Source organism: Stegostoma tigrinum, chromosome 21 (assembly GCF_030684315.1).
Source record: "Stegostoma tigrinum isolate sSteTig4 chromosome 21, sSteTig4.hap1, whole genome shotgun sequence".
Taxonomy (NCBI): Eukaryota; Metazoa; Chordata; class Chondrichthyes; order Orectolobiformes; family Stegostomatidae; genus Stegostoma; species Stegostoma tigrinum.
Genome location: NC_081374.1, coordinates 45,318,207 through 45,331,115, shown reverse-complemented (window position 1 = coordinate 45,331,115; position 12,909 = coordinate 45,318,207). Strand labels below are relative to the sequence as shown.

Here is a 12,909-nt window from a genome sequence, read left to right as displayed (position 1 = left end):
GGTCTCAGGACACTAATCTAATAATCTAACTACTGCCCCCATCACTGAATCCCTCACTATCAACATACTTGGGGTTACCATTTATCAAAAACTCAACTAGAATCACCACATAAACACAGTGGCTACAGGAGCAGTTCAGTGATCAGGAAAACTGCCATAAACCACCTCCTGACTCCCAGAGGGAGGGGGTGGGAGATGACCATAGGAAAAGGTGGGGATGAGGGAGAGGGGAGGGTGAATGTTGGGGAATGAGGATAAAGCGGGGATGGGAAGGAGGGAGGGGGTGGGGGAAGTGTGTAGGTGTCGGGGACTAAGAGTGGGGGAGGTGTGGAGGAGCGGGATGTGTGTGTGGGGGAGGTAATAGGGGTGGGGGATGTGTGGGTGGCTGTGGGGGATGTATGGGGGAGGGGGATGTCAGTTGAGGGAGATGTGTGTGGGGGGAGGGGGATGTGGGTGGGGGTCTGTTGGGGAGGGGAATGTGTGTGTGCAGGGGGGGATTGGGGTAGGGAGGGGAAGGTGGGTGCATGTAGGGGATTAGTGGCAGGGGAGCTATGAGTGAATGTGGCGGATGGGGAAGAGGGTGGCAGTGGGGGAGGAGGGTTAGGGGTGTGGGAGATGTTGGTGGGAGAGGGGGATTAGGAGTGGTGGAAGAGTTGGTGGGGAATGGAGGTTAGTGGTGGGGGAGGTGTTGGTGGTGTGGGGACTAGGGGCGGGGGAGGGTGATTGGGGTGGGGGAGGTGGTGGTGAGCAGAGAGATGTTGTCGGGGGAGGGGAATTAAGGGTGAGTGAGGTTTTGGTGTGGGACAGGGAGGTGTTGGTGGGGGGTGGTTTAGGGGTGGGGGACGTATTGGAGAGGGAGGGGGATTGGGGTGTGGGAGGTGTTGGGGGGGTGGGGGAGATTAGGGATGGCGGATGTGTTGATGAGGGTGGTGGCTACGAGGTGGGGGAGGTATTGGTGGGGCTAGGAGATTAGGTATGGGGGAGGTATTGGTGGGGTGGGCTGGGCTTTAGGGGCGGGGAAGGTGTTGGTGGGGGAGATGTTGGTGGGGGTGGGCTTTACGGGCGGGGAGGTGTTGGTGGGGGAGGGTTTAGGGGTGGGGGTGGGTTTCGGGGTGGGGAAGGTGTTGGTGGGTGTGGGTTTTAGGGGTGGGGGAGGTGTTGGTGGGGGTTTAGGGGTGGGGTGGTGTTGGTGGTGGGGGAGGTGTTGGGGGTGGTTTAGGGGTGGGGGAGGTGTTGGTGGGGGATTTAGGGGTGGGGAAGGTGTTGTTGGGGGGTTTAGGGGTGGGGGAGGCCTCCCACACCCCTAATCCCCTTCCCCCTCCAATACGTCCCCCACCCCTAAACAACCCCCCACCAACACCTCCCTGTCCCACACCAAAACCTCACTCACCCTTAATTCCGCTCCCCCGACAACATCTCCCTGCTCACCACCACCTCCCCCACCCCAATCACCCTCCCCCGCCCCTAGTCCCCACACCACCAACACCTCCCCCACCACTAACCTCCATTCCCCACCAACTCTTCCACCACTCCTAATCCCCCTCTCCCACCAACATCTCCCACACCCCTAACCCTCCTCCCCCACTGCCACCCTCTTCCCCATCCGCCACATCCACTCATAGCTCCCCTGCCACTAATCCCCTACATGCACCCACCTTCCCCTCCCTACCCCAATCCCCCTCTGCACACACACATTCCCCTCCCCCACGGACCCCTACCCACATGGGAGGTGTTGGTAGGGGGCTTTAGGGGGTGGGGAAGGTGATGGTGGGAGGGGTTCAGGGGTGGGGAGATGTTGGTGGTTGGGGATTTTGGGTGGGGAGTTGTTGGTGGGTGGTTTGGGGTGGGGTGTTTAGGGGTGGTGAGGTGTTTGTGGGTGGTTTAGGGATGGGGGAGGTGTTGGTGGGGGGTTCAGGGGTGGGGGAGGTGTTGGTAGGGGCGCTTTAGGGGGTGGGGAAGGTGATGGTGGGAGGGGTTTTGGGGAGGGAGGTGTTGGTGGGGGGCTTTAGGGGATGGGCAAGGTGATGGTGGGAGGGGTTTGGGGGTGGGGAGGTGTTGGTAGGGGGGCTTTAGGGAGTGGGGAAGGTGATGGTGGGAGGGGTTCAGAGGGTGGGGACGTGTTGGTAGGGGGGCTTTAGTGGGTGGGGCAGGTGATGGTGGGAGGGGTTGGGGTGGGGAGGTGTTGGTAGGGGGCTTTAGGGGGTGGGGAAAATGATGGTGGGAGGGGTTTGGGGGGTGGGGAGGTATTGGTAGGGGACCTTTAGGGGGTGGGGAAGGTGATGGTGGGAGGGGTTTAGAGGGTGGGGAGGTGTTGGTAGGGGGCCTTTAGGGGGTGGGGAAGGTGATGGTGGGAAGGGTGTAGGGGGGCTTTAGGGGATGGGGAAGGTGATGGTGGGAAGGATTTAGGGGGTGGGGAGGTGTTGGTAGGGGGGCTTTAGGGGATGGGAAAGGTGATGGTGGGAGGGGTTTTGGGGGTGGGGAGGTGTTGGTAGGGGGGCTTTAGGGGTTGGGGAAGGTGATGGTCGGTGGGGTTTAAAGGGTGGTGAGGTGTTGGTAGGGGGGGCTTTAGGGGGTGGGGAAGGTGATAGTGGGAGGGGTTTGGGGGTGAGGAGGTGTTGGTAGGGGGGCTTTTAGGGTGGGGAAGGTGATGGTGGGAGGGGTTTGGGGGTGGGGAGGTGTTGGTAGGGGGGCTTTAGGGGGTGGGGAAGGTGATGGTGGGAGGGGTTTGGGGGAGGGAAGTGTTGGTAGGGGGGCTTTAGGGGGTGGGGAAGGTGATGGTGGGAGGGGTTTGGGGGAGGGAGGTGTTGGTAGGGGGGCTTTAGGGGGTGGGGAAGGTGATGGTGGGAGGGGTTTGGGGGGTGGGGAGGTGTTGGTAGGGGGCTTTAGGGGTGGGGAAGGTGATGGTGGGAGGGGTTTGGGGTGGGGAGGTGTTGGTAGGGGGGCTTTAGGGGGTGGGGAAGGTGATGGTGGGAGGGGTTTGGGGGAGGGAAGTGTTGGTAGGGGGGCTTTAGGGGGTGGGGAAGTTGATGGTGGGAGGGGTTTGGGGGAGGGAGGTGTTGGTAGGGAGGTTTTAGGGGGTGGGGAAGGTGATGGAAGGAGGGGTTTAGGGGGTGGGGAGGTGTTGGTAGGGGGCTTTAGGGGATGGGGAAGGTGATGCTAGGAGGTGTGTAGGGGGGCTTTAGGGGGTGGGGAAGGTGATGGTGGGAGGGCTTTAGGGGGTGGGGAAGGTGATGGTAGGAGGGGATTAGGGGATGGGGAGGTGTTGGTAGGGGGGCTTTAGGGGATGGGGAAGGTGATGGTGGGAAGGGTTTTGGGGGTGGGGAGGTGTTGGTAGGGGGGCTTTAGGGGGTGGGGAAGGTGATGATGGGAGGGGTTTGGGGGAGGGAAGTGTTGGTAGGGGGTCTTTAGGGGGTGGGGAAGGTGATGGTAGGCGGGGTTTGGGGGTTGGGGAGGTTTTGGTATGGGAGGGTGAGGATCAGCTGTTGAAAGATGTCACGTGAGCTTTCACTACGCGCGCATGCGTCAGGCCGTGCATTGTGGGTGTTGTAGTCCAGTAGGAGCCGCGGCTGGAGGGCGGTAAGAGCTCGGCTGGGGCTCGGGCCTTGGAGCTGCGGCCTGACCCCTAGCTCCTCTACACAATCTCCCATCCCCTCATCTGGGTGAGGAAAGGGCCGGCCGGCCGGCAAAACGCGGAGAGATGGGATCGGGAATGATCCTGGTAAAGATGAAATGTTCTGTGTTTTATGTTAAAGATGAAAACCCTGCAATTGGTCGTCAAGGCTGTACATCTCGGGGTGATCACTGAGGAAGATCGCTGAGGGGGGGTAGAATGGGATGATCACTGGGTTAGTCGCTGAGGGAGGGGTTGGGGTTGATCACTGGGTTCGGAGGAGATGGCTGAGGGGGTGGGATGGCTGGTAATCAATGGGGGAGATCACCGTGGGAGAGGGGAATGGGGTGGTCATTGGGGGAGATCACTGAGGTGGGAAATGGCTGGTCGCTGGAGGAGATCACTGTGGGAGAGCGGAATGGGGGTGGGTCATTGGGGGAGATCACTGAGGGGGTGGAATGGCTGGTAATCACTGGGGGAGATCACCGAGGGAGAGGGGAATGGGGTGGTCATTGGGGGAGATCACCGAAGGAGAGGGGAATGGCAGGTAATCATGGGGGGAGATCACTGAGGGAGAGGGGAATTGGGGGTGGTCATTGGGGAAGATCATTGATGGTGTGGGATGGCAGGTCATCACTGGGGGTGATCACTGAGGGAGAGCAGAATGGGGGTGGTCGTTGGGGGAAGGTGAATGGGGATGATGAATGGGGGAGGGTGTGATCACGAGGAAGAGACAAGATGACCAGCGTCCGGAGGAAGGGCAAGGTGGAGAGACCTCCAGGAATCCAGGTGGCATGACTGGAGTTGTGCAGATCCAGGATGCAGTAGAAAATGAACAGTAGGAGGAGAGGAGGAAAAGATGAGGAATCCAGAGAATTGGAAATAAACACAGAAAGGGGTAGCAAGAGGGAAGAATATGGGGAGACAAGAACAGCAGCAAAGGTCAATAAATAGACAACAGTGTTTAAAGAAGACCACATAAATGGTGCAGATACTTTGTGATAGACGAAGAATTAGTTTGGAAATTTTGACTCCAGGTTTAAAGGTTTTGATGTGGAAATAATTACCTCGGGGAGAAGTTTCCCGAGAGTCCATTCAAGAAGGTGTCTGCTCTGCATTGGTTCTTGGTTATAATGAGAATCCAATATGACTTCTTCAGAACTCCAGCAGTAGTTTGCTTTTATTTCTTAGTTATAACTACTTTTGCTGGTGCCGAAAAGGGTCTTGCTCACATTCGCAGTGGTTTCACGGGGAAAGCATCCAAGGTGCTTCGAATGTTTAAATGTTAAAAATTAAATAGGGGGGTTTAAGAAGGTAAGTTCCAGAGTGTGGACCTAATCTTGTTGGAGACTTTGACACTACTTGTGTTTGGGGTGGGGGTGGTTAGCAATATGGTTAAAGCAAAGGATTCAAGAGAGTTGCAGTAGAGTTTAAGATCTGCAGTAAGATGGCATCTTTAAACCTATTGGTAATGGTTGAATAGAGCCTATGGTTACAGACCCATGCCAATTGATTAAATGCTTTCTTTGTTGCACAAATATTAGTGCTAGAGCAGCGCAGGATGTGTTAACATACCAGAAAAGGGTCAACAAGACAGCTTGGAAGGTCCGTATGCATCCTTCCAAATGAAAGTACTCGAAAGAGGAGGAAACAGTTAACACAAAGAAAATCCCAGCTCGACCAAAAAGGTTTACAGAAGCTATTTAAGCCATTCTGTTATCAAGAATACTGTGGAACCATTTTTCTGTGACCTATTTAAAGTAAGTGTTTCCATAGTGCATGGCTGAATTACTGGAACAGGCTCCTGGGGGTTGCAATTTTCTACTGATAGAAAGATGTCTCCTGCCTGGAGAGGAAGCAGAGCCTGTAACACTGTAGTATTTTCATTTCCTGATACAGATTCAGGTTGTGCACACATGGTGGAAGTGCATTCTTTGAGAAATGAATCAATTTTATCATATTGATTTTTTTTAATTGCAGGTGATATGACTGGATATGGCTGAAGGCGATTGAACTGGGAGAAATTCTGTGAAATTAGCTTTGCCCGGTTCTGGAAGAACAGAAAATCTCAGGAGTAATTTTATGCTGCTGGCAGGTGATGGACTTCAGTTCTGCCATGGCTTATCAAATGTGGTAGTAACTCTGGTTTGGCAAACAAGTCTAAGAATAAGCCTAAATAAAAACCGAAAGAACTGTGGATGCAGTAAGAATAAGCCATCTCTGTGGCGTGAAGACAAATAATATGTCTAATTCGTTTCAGTGTTCCTAAAACATTCCCAAGTCATCTTGTCAGGCTGTTTTTGCAATTTAACCTGTTTTCATTGTTTCTGTGGTCAGACTACAGGGTTGTTTGTTGCTTTTCAGGATCACAAGGATCTTCAGGCTCCCACTGCATTATTTTCTGTTGCAGCACCTCTGCCAGTGGATTCTTAAATTAATTTATTCAGTTTAATCCACTAATACCAGATCTAGCCTCAAGTACTCAGACACCAGGTCTGTTATTTCTTGGACTTGATTGAGTATAAATATCGTAAAACTGTTGGGACAATAAGCTGTCAGTCTGTGCTCAGAATTGGAGCAATATATTTAACCTGTTGCCCTTATCTGAAGTGGAATAGAATCAAGAGTTGGCAAATAAATTGTGTTTGTGACAGGAAAGTGGTTGTAATAACTCACCAAGGCATTCTGTTTTAATCAGAAACCTTGGTGTTCATTGCGATAACCAAAGGTTCATAAGTGGGTTCCTTTGTCTGTTGTGATGTGGAATATGCATTTGGGAAACATTTAGGTGGAATTGATGCACTGTGTCTATTTCTGGGGTCAAGTCACATAACACCAGGTTATAGTCCAACAGGTTTATTTGAAAACACAAGCTTTCGGAGTCTTACTCCTCCTTCAGGGGTTCGTGAGACAGGTAATATCAGACACAGAATTTATAAGTAAAAGATTAAAGGGTCAATTTCTGGGGATGTTTTTCAGAGCAAGTTGAATCCATGCTGTCCAGACGAGGCCTGAATGTTGAGTTTAACATTTGGATCAGGCTCCTCTTCATCCAGAACGTGAGATCTTTTACATCACTTTTGAGAGAAACTTTAGTTTAACGTTTCATCTGAATGATATCACCTCCAGTTAGAATGAACTCCTTAAGCACCGGCCTAAAGTACTAAGGTTTAAAATCACATTGAGTGGGATATTAGTATTCTAGTACTAAGCCAAGATTAGAACCTTGAGAACTTTAGTGTGTTGGTGATGACTGAGTGATCTCTGCCTTGTGGTTGGATTAGAGACATGGTAACAATGGACAGAGTTACAAAGACGGTTCTGTTGTGTTGTGGCCTGCAGACATGTGCTTGTGTTTGTATTTGTGTTGGCAACAACAAAAAAGGGTAAATCTTAGATTGAAAATGCACTAATCCTAAAACTAAATTATCCCAAGATATCTTGAGAAATGAGTTTCTGATTTGCCATGCAGCAGCTTTTAAGAAGGGGATAGATTGCCATGGATGGACTAGCAGCAGTGTGGCGGCCTGTACTTGAGTGTTGGTATGGCGATCTCGTCAGTGTAACCAGTGAGAAGATATACGAACAGTCAGTGTGATGCACCAGATAGGGAATGGAAAGAGGTCTTGAGATCAAAACACAAAGAAGCAAATTGCCTCTTTAGGTTAGCCAACAGGTAAAATCATAGCAAAGAGCTGAGGAAAAAGATGGGTATTGCGGACGTTGTCCATGATTTCTCAGATAGTACTGTCGGATGTGCGTTTGTCAAATATTTTCTTTAAACAAAAATGCTTTAAAATCTATATTGATCCTACAGCCTCAAATTTTGCAAATAACATATTAAACATGAGAGCATTGATTTTCCTAGCTTTTTAATAATGTGTTGTTGGTGTGATTTTAATCCAGCTGTAGGTGATTATCTCTCTCTTCACTGACTCTAAAAGAGGAAAGGCGGAACATGGCTCCTCGGGATATAATGACCAACTCACATGCCAAGTCCATACTTAACACGATGAACTCTCTGAGGAAGAGTAACACCCTGTGTGATGTCACTTTGCGAGTTGATAGCAAGGACTTTCCTGCCCATCGTATTGTGTTGGCTGCCTGCAGTGACTATTTCTGTGCCATGTTCACCAGTGAGGTAAGCTGGCCATGAATTTGGCTGTAAAGGTTGGTTACTCCTTTCTCACAGTAACACTAACAGTTGTCGGCTTACCAATTTTAGTCAAATGAAAAGCAAAGGTATTAACGAACCACGTTGGAGAAGCGTGTTGCAAAAGCTTCAGCCTTCGTTTGATGTGCTAGGCACCTCTATCATTGAGGATAGGAATTTTTATAACATAACCTCCTCCAATGAATTATTTATAATTCTACACCATTATTCATGGCTGAATGTGTCAAGTCTGTAGAGCTTAGGTCTGACCTGTTGGTTTGTGAGATTGCGTAGCACTGTCATTTGTTTCTTGTACAGTTTGGTTTGCAAGTAGTTATGTTTGCAGCATCCCCGGGTTGGCACCCCATTTGTAGGTATGCCTAGTGCTGCTCTTGGTATCCCTTTCTGCACTTCTGTTTAGAGTTTGTCCCTTGGCTTGATGGTAATGGTAACTTCGGGGTCATGCCGGACCAGGAGGTTGCAGATTGTTTGTTTTTGAGAACAATTTTGTTGCTGATGGCACTTAACAGATGCCTAATCTTGAGTTGCTATATTTGTTAAAAGTCTTTTTTTAAAGCACAGTGGTTGTGCTATGCAACACGATAGAAGATATAATCGTTTTGAAGACTTTTACTTCATTTCCACAATGACTGTGCAGTAGTTACTCTTAGCAATACTGTAATTTCCTCACTGTCTGCCACAGACCTAGTTTAGCAGCTACGTCGTTTATCAGCTCAGTCAGTTTTGCTGCTGCTGTGCTACTCTTGGTAATGGATGTTGAAGTCCCTCACCGACAGTATGTCCAATGGTTTTCCAACGCTTAGTTTCCGCCAGATGTTGTTCGACATGGAGGAGAACTGTTTTATTGGTTGAGGTTGGAGGAGAAGGGTCTGAGATGTCATGGAGATTGCCATGAGGATGCAGCAGAATAATCAGAATCTACCTGCCTGGTCTGAGAATTAAGATTGACAGTTAACTATTCTTGCTGCATCTCCATTCCAGTTATGGCCCAGCCAAACAGGATCCCCTTCTTATTTTGTGTAAAATGGTGTATCTTTTTTTCAAGTCAGTTTCTTGTGTCCTATCAATACGTAAAGATCCACCTTCTAGTCTCCTCTTAAAATGTTTAAGTTCTAAACTAACAAACATTAGTTGATAACAGGTTCCCTTGTTACTTTTGAAATAAACGACAATAGAATAATAATTGAGGAAAACAAGCAAGATGTAAAATTACAGCTTTTTTTCTTTGCACATTAAAATCACTGTCTTTTTCTCAGTATGTCCAACAGTTATATCAGATAGCTGACTGCTGTTATTCACCTGTTTTAATCTGGAGATGTTTTTGTTCTCCAGCACCTGTTTTAAAACTGCAGTATGGATCTTCCACTGTGTTGTGTAGCACAACTACTTTGCTTAAAAAAATAGTCTTTTTAATAAGGTTTTGGAGTAGATTCGTAGCTTGGGTTGTGGGTGTTGAGGTTGGTTGGCACACCGAGCTGGTTTGTTGTTCCGCAGACGTTTCATTACCATGCTTGGTAACATCCTCAGTGCAGCCTCTGATGAAGCGTCGGTGTGTTTTTCTGCCTGGTTTTTAAACTCTGGTGTACGTTGCGAAGGATTGCCCCAGTAGTTGAATGTATGTGGGGTCGAGTTCAATGTGTCTATTAATAGCCTGCTTTGCAGAGTGCCATACTTCTAGGAATTCCCGTGCTTGTCTCTGCCTAGCCTGTCCCAGGATCTTGATCTTGTCCCAGTCGAAGTCGTGGTTCTCCTTGTCCATGTGGATTGAGATGAGTGCGTGTTGGTCATGTGTTTTTGTAGCCAGTTGGTGTTCACGTACTCTTGTTGTTAGTTTCCTTCCTGTTTGTCCGATGTAGCGTTCCTTGCAGTCTCTGCAGGGAATCTTGTAGATGAAATTGGCCCTGTCCATGGCGGGCAGTGGGTTTATAGCTCGGGTGAGCACTTGTTGAGGGTTGATGTGGACTTTCAGCAAATATAGCAACTCAAGATTAGGCATCTGGTAGTTGCCACCAGCAACAAAATTGTTCGCAAAAGCAAACAATCTGCAACCTCCAGGTCTGGCATGACCCCGTGCTACCATTACCATCAAGCCAGGAGACCAACTCTAGTCGTCTTTTACTTTTTTTTAGTGTACCTTATCCCTTAGTGACTTACTTTCATTGTAACACTGAATGGATACTGTTGGGTATTTTTGCTAAGAAAAATGGCATATCTATCTCCACCAAAACAAGGTGGACTGGGTTGGACAAAGTCAGAAGTCACACAACACCAAGTTGTAGTTGCTGCTCCTCCATTAGGTGGAGTGGAAAGAGGCGCACAGGCACTGAATATATAGACATAATATAATAGAATTTATAGGCTGCTTGTATACTCTGTGCCTGTGAGCCTCTCTCCACTCCACCTGACAAAGGAGCAGCGCTCCGAAAGCTTGTGGTTTTAAATAAACCTGTTGAACTGTAACCTGGTGTCATGAGAATTCTGAATGTCACCAAAACAAGACATTTGGCCACTAAAGTACTTTTTACGGTTCTTCTGGTCTTTTTTGTTCCTTTACTTTGTCTACCCGGAACCATTATCACACACAACTGAGCACCTTCCCGTCCCCAAAATCACTGTAACGTATTTTTTATCTGGTAACCACCATCAGTAAAAACACCTACATCTCCAATATAACAGTGTGGAGCTGGAGGAACACAGCAGGCCAGGCAGCATCAGAGAAGCAGGAAAGCTAACGTTTTGGGCCGGGACCCTTCTTCAGAAATGTGCCTTCAATTGTTTTTTGATCTTTTAAAACTTTTGTTTTTTTATTTTTTTTAATTATTATTTATTATTCTGATTTTTGTTTTTAGCTTGCTAAGCTGAAGGGCAACACCTGGGTCCCTTTATCACTAGAAAGATGATAAATCTTCTTACACTTGCGAACCCGTCACAGATTTCCATTACAAGCATCAATAAAAATAAGAAACTTTTTGTTCCTGGAATTTCCTAATGATGGAAACGTCAAAATACAGTTCTTCATTTTTAATTTTTTTAAATGCTGTGTCTGCTCAAACAATATCTTCCACCTTGGGAGTTTTCAGTTCTTTCAATTTCAATACTTCAGAAATAGCATCTGGCCTAGTTTGATCGCCCAGTCAATTCAGTTTTCCAGTTAGATTTCACAGTTCCTCCATTTCAATGTTCAAAGGTGCAACATTAATCTACTTTTAATAACAATGGGGCTACAATTCTGGATGGCAGATTTCTTTCACTAAATGACATTAGTGATTTTTACTTAATGACAAATTTCAATGGTTTCACAGTCATCATTAGACTTTTAATTCCAAATTTTTAAAATATTAATTTCACCATCTGTTGGCTTTGAATCCCAGTCACTGGAACATTACCTGGTTCTCTGGATCACCAGCCTAGCAGCAATATCACTGTGCCGTCACCTCCCTTCTGGGTGGCTGAAATCAGCTTTCATATTTTTTGAAATGCTCATGGGACTTGAGCATCACTGGCTAAGTCAGCATTCATTCCAATTTCTAAATGCACAGTGAGCTGTGGGTCTGGAGTCACATGTACGCAGATCGGGTGGTTTTCTTTTTAACAACAATCGACACTGGTTATGCAGTTATCATTATTCAAGACCTGTTTTTACTATTGGATTCAGATTTCCCTATATGCCACAGTAGGATTCGAATCCAAGTCCCCAAAACACAAACCTGGCATTCTGGGTTACTCGTTCATTGATATTACCACTATCACCATTAAATCCCCTTTACCGTACTTTGTATGCTGTTTGACGTCCATTGAGAAGGAGTGCTGGTATCGAGATTTGTTAGTCCCATTTTTTTTTGTCTGTTAGCGTTTTGTTTTATTCTTCACCCTCTTCACTTCCACCTTGAATATCTGACAGTGATTTACCCATTTTCAGACCACTTTTGCTAAACCAGATCTCAGTTTACCCCTGTCAGCCTTCTAAAGTTTAAAGCTTTTACTCTTGATGTCCCTTTATCGTTTACCGCAAATACACTAAATCTAACCATATCCTAATCATTATTACCACAGTGCTGTCCCTCTGATATCCCTGCATGCCCAGATTCACTATCTGAGTGTAAATCCAAAACTCATCCTTCTGTTGTTGGACTTGCTATGTGTGCAGTTCTGACTGTTTCAAGAATTCAATTCAAATTTTTACACTTTACCTTTTATCCCAGTTAATATTAGGGGAGTTGAAATCCTCTAATATTGTTTGTTTCTGCACTTTTCAACAAATTACATACATATTTGCTTCTGTTTCTCTCTGATGTGGGATCTAAAACGATCTTTGTTTTAGAATTTAATTATATGCCCTCTATTGTGTTGCTCCAATGATTGCTTATTCATGGTCCTATATGCATGATAGTTATTACAAAATACGATCTACACATTATTTTTCTGGCATATAAGGAGAATCATTGATCGGTTGCACCCTGTACCAGATTGCCCCTTTTACGTGCCTCAGTTGTCTCATAGCTGTTATTTCTACGTATTACATATTTGAGTGTACCAGCTGGATGGATAGAGAACTGGCTAGGCAATAGGAGACAGAGAGTTGTAGTGGAAGGAAGTTTCTCAAAATGGAGAAGTGACCAGGGATCTGTGCTGGCATCACTGTTGCTTGTGATATACATAAATGATCTGGAGGAAGGTCTAGATGGTCTGATTAGCAAGTTTGCAGATGACACTAAGATTGGTGGAGTAGCACAGTGAAGTGGCCTGTTGGAGAATGCAGCAGTACGTAGATAGATTGGAGAGTCGGGCAGAGAAATGGCAGATGGGGTTCAATCCAGGCAAATGCGAGGTAATACCTTTTGGAAGATCCAGTTCAAGAGGGAACTATGTAGTAAATGGAAAAGCCCTGGGGAAAATTGGTGAACAGAGAGATCTGGGTGTGCACGTCCATCGTACCCTGAAGGTGACAACGCACGTTGATAAAATGGTCAAGGAGACACATGGCATACTTTCCTTCGTTGGGCGGGGTATTGAGTACAAGAGTTGGCAGGTCATGTTACAGTTGTATAGGACTTTGGTTTGACCTCATTTGGAATACTGTGTACAGTTCTGGTCGCCACATTTACCAAAAGGATGTGGATGCTTT

General features: G+C 47.2%; 1 protein-coding gene across 3 annotated transcripts in view; it reads left to right on the top strand.

Moving 5' to 3' along the window:
• Positions 1–3,538: 3,538 nt before the first annotated feature.
• klhl12 (kelch-like family member 12) overlaps positions 3,539–12,909 on the top strand; it is a 46,407-nt gene continuing 37,036 nt past the window's right edge. For 2 of the 3 annotated variants that reach the window (XM_048553111.1, XM_048553109.1), the window contains exons 1-3: positions 3,539–3,718; positions 5,591–5,705; positions 7,517–7,751. In XM_048553111.1, the coding sequence (XP_048409068.1) occupies positions 7,569–7,751 (183 nt within the window). In that variant the 5' untranslated portion in view covers positions 3,539–3,718; positions 5,591–5,705; positions 7,517–7,568. Of the gene's footprint in view, positions 3,719–5,590; positions 5,706–6,123; positions 6,670–7,516; positions 7,752–12,909 lie in introns of those variants that run through there. The other variant, XM_048553110.2, reaches the window with a different exon arrangement.